The 9,968-nt window shown below is 50.6% G+C and overlaps 1 protein-coding gene across 3 annotated transcripts in view; it reads left to right on the top strand.

The window, feature by feature from the left end:
• The first annotated feature begins 6,886 nt into the window (after nucleotides 1-6,886).
• Nucleotides 6,887-9,968, top strand: part of GALNT14 (polypeptide N-acetylgalactosaminyltransferase 14) — a 190,935-nt gene continuing 187,853 nt past the window's right edge. Inside the window, exon 1 of one of the 3 annotated variants that reach the window (XM_072937956.1) lies at nucleotides 6,887-7,560. In XM_072937956.1, coding sequence (XP_072794057.1) covers nucleotides 7,432-7,560 — 129 coding nt within the window. In that variant the 5' untranslated portion in view covers nucleotides 6,887-7,431. The remainder of the gene's footprint in view (nucleotides 7,561-9,968) is intronic. The other 2 variants (XM_072937955.1, XM_072937954.1) reach the window with 2 other exon arrangements.

Genomic DNA, 9,968 nt, shown 5'->3' on the forward strand with positions numbered 1-9,968 from the left:
TGCTTTTAATGATAAACACCTGACAAGCACATACCCAGCAAGCCCAAAAGGAGAAACTGAACCTCAGGAAACAGAAAAATGAGCACCCTACCCCTCATCCTGATTAAGAACACTTTCTGGGACTTCCTCCACCGCCCTTTGGTGCAGTCCTGGTTTCTGCAGCAGGAACCAGCAGCGTCCTTCACTGACACGCCATAAAGCAGCATCCCTTATTCTTATGTAATACGTCTTTGCAGCTCAAACCTTTAATTAACCAGAGATGTCATCGAGAAAAGTTTGCCAAGGAAGAGGATGCCTGGTTTAATTAAAAAGATCTTTAATAGTTATTAAGGAAATCAATTTGGAATTCAGGCTCAAGAGCAGTGATGGGGGAAGAAATCACTGAGAAGAACTTTGCCATCTCTCTGGGTAATGGATTTTTTAACCCTTTGATCTGCGTTGCTTCAAAATCCCTGGGGCCGTGGTGCAGGGAATGGACAGCCAAGCTTATTTATCACTTATCACTCTTGAATCTACCTTCCAGATCCAAAAGGCATACAGAAAGCCTAACCTTCCTGGAATGCAGTTATCCTGACAATTGAAGGAAATAGGAAACCATTATAAATTGAAAATCTCCTGCCTCATAAGTATAAGCTATTTTTTTTTCCAAGAGATGCATTATTTCTCCCTGAGGATTTGTGCTTGGACTGTACATCAGGCATCTTTCTATTACCGCTCAAACCTGCATTCTTCGGATCAAGCCAGCAAAAGGGATTTGGCTCTTTGGAGCACAAGAGAAATATTATTTTCACTTGTCTCATGAAAATGATGACACAAAAGGTGAAATAGCCAGAGGATGGGCAAAATAAATTGTGTAGGGGAAAACTGCAAAAAAGGAAGGAGTTTTTACTTTATAAAATAGCATTCTGCCAACAGGGGGGTGATGTTAATATCATCCTCTGATGCAGCCCAGTTGAGTTCAAATGCTAAAAGCACTTTTCAGATAATCTATGTTTAATTAATATTTGTACAGCACTTAGAGAGGGAAACCAAAGACAGGTGCAGAGTGTGGCTACAAAAATGACTTTCTTGTTGTGTTGTAGTGAGTTCTCAGGTGGACTGAAGTGCCTCTACCTAGAACTCCTATCATCACTCAAGGGAAACTCACCAGAGAGGATGGACCAGATCTTTTAAGGCTCAAGCCTGCACCCTAATCACCAGCTTACACATTCTTGAAGACTTGGGAACAGACGTATTTATTTGTATTCCTCACAGCAAATTGCCCTAAATCCGTGCTCACAATGTATTTATTGATTGCTTTGCTGATTACCTATAGACTTCTGGGTGTAATTGCCTCCAAAACGTCTCAGCTCCCTGTTTCACTTGGTCTGTTGAACCTAGTGGCAGATGACACTTGGGAGAACTGGGGGTTCAGGGTAGATGTATTATAATGCAAGCTCTACTGATGAACTCGTCTTGCTGGAAGTAGATCATGTAGGTTCTGAGCTCCATTTTCCTCAATTACAAAATAAGGAGCATCAAACTAGATGGTCTTCAAGGTGCCTTCTGACTCTAATATAGTCTGATCCACAATTTCCCGTTTGTCTTGGCTGGGTATATCTGTTCTAAGTTGGTTGAATGATGGTACACAGGAAACCACAGTGCTTATTAAGACATTTGAGGCTGAAGAACAGGTTGTAAACCAGCACGCAGGAGGCTAGATCCAGTCTACAGACCTGTTTAGTTTAGCCCACCTGATATTTGGGGGTGGGTGGTTAGGAATTGAATTAGTTAACAACAATTAAAATCCAGGGGATATCACAGAGTTGAATTTTTGCTTCTGTTGAGAAGCTGGAAAACCCTGGCTCCACTTCATCTTCATTGGCGATGATCATTTAGGGCTGCTTCCTTGTGAGTCCTACCTGGACCCCAGTGCTTCCCACTGTGTCTTCAAAAAGAAGGGTGAATATCGATTCCATTGTTTTCATTGCGTTCATTGTGTTTATGCTATTGTTTCCCTGACCCCATCCCATTTCGCTCATTCAAGGCCAATGAAGGGAAATGGGTAGAGGAAGAGGTGATTGGAAGGACAATTAGAGTCTGATGACAGCTACTCTCTGCCCTTTGAAGAGACACCTGTGCCAGCAATCTGGCTGCTTCCTGAGATCCTCCTAGGTGGATAAAATGCCTTCAGTAGAGTGGATAGGATCAGTTAGCCATTAACTGATATGGGCAACACAATTATTTCCTATTTAAAGCTAGCTCAATTTGTCTATATTATCTCTACTTGGAATTAATGTCTTGAGTATCATCCACTCAGAATAGTGCCCCACAGGAACATCCAGACTACCCCAAACTCAGTGCACACACAAAAGAACTTGAATGGCAAAGACCATTTAGTCACTTAAGAAACTCAATCTTCCTTTTAGCAACATCATTGGAAGTCCTCCTGTCCATTAGAGTGGCCATCTAATTTACTGTATAAAAATAAGAATTTCTTGAAAGTGAAAGGGGGCACTATTAATACTTATGCCAGGAATAGGAAGCCAGGACTGACCTAAGCAAACTGGGAGGTGTGGTTGCCCTGCTCAGTGTGCTACATCCACCAATGACTTGATTACTTCTAAATTGACCATTGGCTGCAGCAGGTTGTCCTGGGAACCAGGTTTGTCTCATTTCCCCCCTTGGCGTGTGTTTGGCTCTTCTCACTGTTGAAATTCCTGCCAGATTGGAGAGGACCCTCCATGGTTCTGTTCCTTCCAGAATTTGAGCTCTCTTTCTCCCTTCTACCTTTCACTGATGCCTCTAAACTTAAGCCGACCAAGAAGGACTCTTTTTGACTGTCGGAGATGATGCAGGTGGCTATCAGACATGGCTGTCTGAAATCTGGGTTCTGGGGAATAAATGATCTCTGTCTTTGGATCCCTTCAATCCTTCTTCTGTTTGTGCTCTTCTCTTTCAGAGGCCCTGCTAGGTAATTCAGCTTAAAGAATTTTCCTCTACATTTCTTTAAGCTAATTGGGTCACCCCTTCATGCTGCTGGAACTTGACATTTTCCATGGGGGGCAGGGTGGTCCATGGCTCAGGTCACTGCAGGACACCACCACTGAAGATCAAACCACTTTCACAATCAGCACAGGCGTATCACTGCAGCAATAGTGAGTTTTACATTTGGCATTTGGGTGAGGAACAAAGAAAGTTTGGGGGCATTTCAAATAATGACAGGAAGAAGCAGGCTTTTGAAATGCAAAGATATAAATCCCTTTCCAGGAAGCAAATTATTCAGTGATACATAAGAAAAAAAAAAAGGCAGGGGGAGGGGTTGAGGGTAGTAGAATGGTGAAAGGAGGTGTTTAATGGATAGAGGAAGATCCAGAAAGGTGATTCTCAGATCGCTTAGATAAAGCCACCCATCTACTCGGCAAAGATAAGAGGAAAAGCCGGCTGGCTTTATTCTTTTGACACAGATGTACCAATGTGGCAGAGAGGGGAGGTAAGAAGGTTGGTAATGGCTCATTCTCATTTACCACACAGCCTAAACTGTTCTATCACTCACCTTCTAAAAAGGCCTCGCAGGAGACTCGGGACAGGCAGTTTGACAGAATCTACAGTGGCAAGGAAAAAGGAGAGGCGCACAGAGGAAAAGGGAGCTGATGTATTATTTACAGGTGGAGTGCTCGAACAAAGCAGGCCGCGGGAATGGGCCCAAAGACTTGCGTCTGTACGACTGTGGAATAAAGACAGACATCTTTGAATTCTTGCTGCTGCTCCTTTGGCTGCCAGGGGCCCCTGCCATTGCTGGGCCAGCGTGTGTGTGTCTCATCTCTGCCCCGCTACCAGTTACCCTTCCCTACGGCCGGGAGTGGCAAAGACCTCCCCAGAAAGCTGTCGGACCTCTGTGGGTGAAATCTCATTAGGCTGGGCACAGAGGGCATCTCGCTGGTGGTGGCAGGTCTGATCAGCACGCGGATGGAAGACACACACACGCACACACATCCTGACTGAAGTCACGCAGTGGGCAGAGAGGAGGGATGCGGGACTTGGATCCAAAAGGAACAAAAGGCGGCAGCCTCTGCAGAGAGCTGAGCGAGAGTGACAGGAGGACGGCTGAAGGCAACCAGAAGCAAAGTGTGAAAGCCCACAGCACAAGCTGCCGGGGAGCATATGCACTGGACTTCACAGCTTCCTTCCGTTTCCAGCTTACATTTGCTCCATATGCTGCTTTACACAGCTTTCTGGGGCCATAATGGGTTTTATTCCATAGTTTTTATACTAACACGAATGACTCACATCTGCTCCAATACCCAATTCGCTCTCTAATGTCTTCGGCTGCTAGGGAAGAACAGCTTACATGGAACTTGCCAATAACAAGAGTGTCACACACACACAAAAAATCCTAATTCAGGGACCAGAGGGAGGATGGTTTCAATGCTATACGTGTGAGCTGGGAGGGTCTTTGAGAGGGCATGATGGGGAAACAGACCCAAAGAAATGAAGGACTTGCTTAAGGCTATCAAGACCACAGGTAGATCCATTTTCGGGCACCAGGATGGTCCTAACTCAGAATGTACTTCTTTTCCTCATTTTTCTGCCATGTTAAATCTTCTGCTAGGAGCTTTTCCTCCCCATACAGGCTGTGATGAGAAAAGGAGTACCTTGGATTAATCACCGATCATAGCTAATCCCCCACTGGGATCAACTGTGCTCTGCATTACTTAAGCTGGTTATTAAAGTTTTAAATATCTGCCGGAGCACAGGGGACCCCTGGATAGGCTGAAAGAGACTTACAGGGCCGGGCCCTGCGTGGAGACTCACCTGGCTTCCAGATGTTTGAAGTCCCGTCTGAAATCATTTTCAGTCCTTATGACACTGGCTCAACAACCCAGATTAATACGCCTATTGGCTGGATGAGGTAATGACCTTCGGTGAAACCAGACTCCTTTGACAGTTTTCGTTGGCCCAGGGAATCTTCTCCACTTGAGAAAATAATGATTCAAGAAGCAAGCTCCTTGAAAGGCAAGCCCTGCTCTCCTAGGCATTGCAGGCCCTGCATAGGGCTGCCATGGGAGACCCAGGACCTTGGTTTCCCCAGATGCCAAACAGCACAAAGCACCTTACACCCTCAGCAGCAGGCAGTGTGGGGTTGCACCATCTCTAAAGCTTGGCGGTGGTGTTGTGTAACCGTCTGCCATCTGTTACTCAGAAGCAGCATCACAAAGCACTGAGCAGTGGACTACGGTGCTGCAGCTCCTGCCTGGAGCTGACGGCATCTCAGCGGCTTGCCTGGGGGTCCCCTGCAGTCTGCCGCAGAATATTTTGCAGGCCTCAGCCTGCAGGTCTGGGGTGAGGCTCCTGGAAGGGATCCAGGAAGCTCAAGATGCTGCAGGGAGGGGTTCTCTTGCTGCTGTTCCACCCCCATCCCTCCCATGACTGTGATCTACCTGGACCTTTGCCCAGGCAAAGTGGTGGCTGGGGAGTCTACTCCGACCTTTCAGCATAAAGAATTCTAATAAAGGCAAATCCTGGACCATCCTCAGGGTTCTGCATGAGGTCTGAGAGCTCAGCGGAATCTTGAGATGGGCTGGCAAGAATGCCCAGCTTTTCTGGGCTGTTTGATTTCCATCATTGTTTCCAACCAAAAACTTCTTATCTACAGCCTGGCCAGGAACTCTGTGAGGCTGTGAGAAAGGACTGCCCTCGGGCTGAAAGACAGGGTACCGAACCTTTCAGCAGATTCCCCCATTTCTGCTCCACTTTTTGTCTGCTCCATCTTACTGGAAAGTGAATTCTAGAGCCCTGCTTTACACCTGCCATACCTCCCTCTGGGATGAGGGCTTCCCCTATGCTAAGCTCTTTGAGGGAGGCAGGGGAGTGATGTCTTCAGTAGTAGAAGCATCACTTTCACCTCTGCAAACAACTTGATGAGATAAGCGTCCCTCCAGCTCAGGCTACACACATAAGATAGCACTGTTCCCCAGGGAGAGCGAGGTTTTATCTTCCCCTTTTTGAGGGATCAGATGATCAGGTAACACCAGCACCTTGCGTTTAGTTTTCACAACTCTTCATTCACTTAGAGGAGGTAGTATCATCCCCATTTTACAGATGAGGAATCTAAGGCTCAAGGAAAGTACTTGCCCAAGATTCCCACTGCTATTGTGGCTGACCCAGGCCAAGAACCCCTAATCCAGTGATAGCACATTTATTCCAGCCTAGCTGAGGCCTACATGGGAATCCCGTTCAGACTTTGCTCTGCCCCTCGACCTGAGTGGTTTTAATTTGCAAGAGGAAGGAGGACGCATTTCCAAAAGGCATTTGGGGAAGGGAGCTTTTGAAAGCCCTCTGTACCCAGTTCCCTCCTGCCCAAAATCACTTTCCAAGAACCCCATGTGGTCGACCCAACTTTGGACCCCCCCTTTCCTGGCACAGAGTTCTGATCCTTATAGGGAGACAGACTCTTAAGGGAGATAATTGCACCTTAATTTTTTCAAAGGATTACGTTAAAGTTAAATTTAGACCAACTCAGCGTTCCATTAAGCAGAAAAGTTGCCAGGCACCTGCAGGCAGGCAGAGAGAAACACTCTGGGGAGTTGGCCGAACTCAGCCTTGGCCCTGAAGGGCCACGAAGGTGACTCGAGGGTGGGGTAGCTGCCCCGCCAGCGTCCCGAGGTCCCAGCGCCGGCTCCGGTACGGAAGGTGCTCTGAGGGCGGGAGCACGCTGTGAACGCCACGTGCAGCCCCCGGCGGAGAGCGGGAAACTCCTCCCAGGCACAGCTCCGCCTGGCGCCGGCTGGCCCTCAGGCCCTAGTGTGCAGCTGGGGGAGGCGGGCTTCGCGGACGCACCGTTCCCGCCCCGCTCCATCCCAGGATAGTCCCGGAGCTGCGCCCAGGGTTCGGCGCCTGCGGCCCCCAAACAGCGCCCGGCGCCTCGGTGGGCTGACGGCGGTAGCTCCCCCTCTCAGAGCCCCGCTCGCTCCCGCCGGGGCGCCCTGGGAGTCCGCCTGTGGGTCGATCCTCCCTCCCCTTCTCTGCTTCCCTTCCCTCCTCCCTTGTGCTCCTCCCGGGGTGCCGGGCACAGCCTCACATTCCTCCCTCCCCGCAGCTCGAGTCAGTTTCCCTCGCGCGGCGGCAGAGGTGGCGGCGGCGGCGCAGAGAACACCTCAGCGGCCACCGAGCTTCTCCGGCTGGAGCGGGCGTCCAGCTTGGCTGCCCCTCGGCCCTTCCCTGCCGCTCCTCTGGGCACCTTGCGCCTCAACCCCCCTCCCCCGCCCCGCACTCGCTTCCCTCACAAGCGGGCGGGGCGCCTGGCAAAATCCTGTCAGCATTCCACCCGGATCCCGGGGCGAGCGTTCCCAGCAGCCAGACACTCTCCGGGACTCCTGCCCCTCCGACCCTGACCGCCAGGGGGTGCCCTAGGGGGCGTAGCGTCGGCGAGAGGAGAAGGCGAGGGGGACCATGCGGCGCCTGAGTCGCCGCCTGGTGCTGCCTATCTTCGGGGTGCTCTGGATCACCGTGCTGCTGTTCTTCTGGGTAACCAAGAAGAAGTTGGAGGTGCCGACGGGACTTGAAGTGCAGACCCCCAAGGTATTGGGTTTGGCGGCGCGCCGGGCGCGGGGCAGTGGTTGGCGGGAGGGCGCGCAGCTCTCGAGCCGGGTTTGCGGGCTCTCGGGAAGCCAGGGCCGGGGTCTGGGTGCTGTGAGCAGGTAACCGGGCGCCGGATGCGGCTACAGTGTGACATTTCTGGATTTAAAAAAGCTCAGGGGCATCCCCGGCCCCGCGCTGTGTGTAAGTGAGAGTGGGTGTAGGCGGTGGGCGCGCGCTGGTGGGCAGAGCGGGGCTCTCAACTTGGGCAGCGCGCCGGGGCCCTGGGGCGGCGGGGGACCCTGCTGTCGAGCCGCCCAGGGGGTGGCGGTCCGTGGACGCCGCGAGAGAGTCGCCGGTGGTGGGCCGGGTGGCAGGGCCGGCCGGTGCTGGCGTCCGCCAGAAGTCTGGCGGCTGCACTGACCTCCTTCCTTCCCTCAGCTGCCAGGCCCGATCAGGGGAGGCTGGAGGCCGGGGGTGTGCCGCGCGCGCGTGTGCGGCGCGGGCGAGCGCCCTGCAGCCTCCCGGGCGGCTGCTGCTCGGGCCCACCCGGCCTGCCGCCACCCCTGCTTTATAATAGTCCTCTATCCCTTCAGCTGCATTGGAAGTTGAATTGACTGTGCCCTGAACATCACTAAAGAGCCTGTAAAACAGACGCCTTGGTATTGGTGGGGAGTTGGGGAAATGAGAATCCAAGTGGCTTTTCCAACTCCAGCCCAGTCGGTTCATCGGAGCGGAGCCACAAGGCTCTCCCTGCAGGCTCTATCTCACCTTTAATGCAGACCCCTCATTCCTCAGCCTACTCTTCCACAGACCTGGCGGTGGGACACTGAAGGAGGCCTTCGGCCATTTCCTGACTGACCAGACAACATTAATGAACTGGGTCCAGAGCGGTCCCCCAGCGTCTGAGAAAAAGTCCTTGGAGAAGCTTAGGGCCCCAAGCGGGAGACTGAAAAAAAAAATGGGGGATGGGGGAGAGAGGGGAAGCTCCCAGTAAGTACAGTGCGGAGGACCTACTAGATGCCAGGTACATAGTGGGTGCTTCTTTGTAAGTAGTTATGTGAGTTGGGTGGTATTCTTCTTATTACACAGATTAGGAAACAGATTCAGTCTTTAAGTACCTTGTCTCATTTGAACTCAGACCTCTGATATGCAGTATCTCTCCACTGTATCACTTTGCCTCTGAGATCTCCTTTTAACTAAAACCTTTGGGCGCTTATGTTTTGGAATCTTGCCAATGCTCAATTGAATTCCACAAACATTTATTGATGATCTGCGGTGTGCCAGGCAGTATGCTAGGTGCTATGTGTACAGAGAAGCAGAACTTTTTCTCTGGGGGTGGGGGATTTGCTTAGGAATGGACCAGGATGGTACAGTGTGCTGAGGGCTAAGATGATTCCATGCACTGGACATCATGGGAACCTCGGGTCTTCCTGGAGGAGGAGGCGGACATAACAGAACTGAGTTGAGAAGGGTGAACAGTAGGTTTGGCCAGTAGGTAGGGAGGGCATTCCAGGTAGAGGTTAACTGCACCAAACAGGCTGAGAGGAATGACACAGCACGCTGTGCGAGTTTGGCATAATTTGAGCGTCAAAGCACGTGGCCAATGGCACGGATGAGGCTGGGGAGATGTATAAGGGTAGGGCTGTGTGCGTACCAGGGGGGCCTTGGAGGTGAACTGAGCAGGGGAGTGACGAGGTCAGACTGATGACTTCAAACAGCCTTTATCACACTGGATCAATTTTCTCACTCACCTCAGACCTGTCCATAGATCTGGAGAGCTTTTCTTCTTTTTCCCTGGGTGCTTCTGCTCCTTGTGATGCATTTAATGATGCCTACAGGGACATGAACTCTGTTTTGCACTGAACCTCATTACCTTAAGCTTACTTATTCCTAGTTTACACTAGGGAGCTGAGACAAGAGATCTGTCTCCTTCTTTGTGCACTTTGTCCTTCTGCCTCACTTGTCTCTTCTCATCCCAGCGGGCACTGAACACACATTTATCGAATGCAGCCATAGGCCAGGCTCTGTTAGGTTTGGGGCTTGCAGTGATAATAAGTACACTGTGTCCCTGAATTTGGGGGGCTCTCCCAAGTTCCTGGTTGAGGCAGAATTACAAACGAATGAGTAGTAGGATGGGATGGGGGCAGTGGTGTAATGTCAGGAGTCCGGACCTAGTGCTGTAGTTTTGACCACGTGTTCTTTGTCTTAACATCTTCCTTTCCCCCCATTTTCTGTGTTCTTCATAACCAGGAATTCTTTAGATTTAAAAAGTCTTGATACTTATTATTAGGCACATGTCTTCTTTGTTATATATTTCTTCTTCCTGTTCAGTGACTTTGTGTGTTTACATATATGTGTTGCATGTCTGACTGTTTTATGTTTTATGACCTTGTGTGTCTACATATATG

Source organism: Vicugna pacos, chromosome 15 (assembly GCF_048564905.1).
Source record: "Vicugna pacos chromosome 15, VicPac4, whole genome shotgun sequence".
Classification (NCBI taxonomy): domain Eukaryota; kingdom Metazoa; phylum Chordata; class Mammalia; order Artiodactyla; family Camelidae; genus Vicugna; species Vicugna pacos.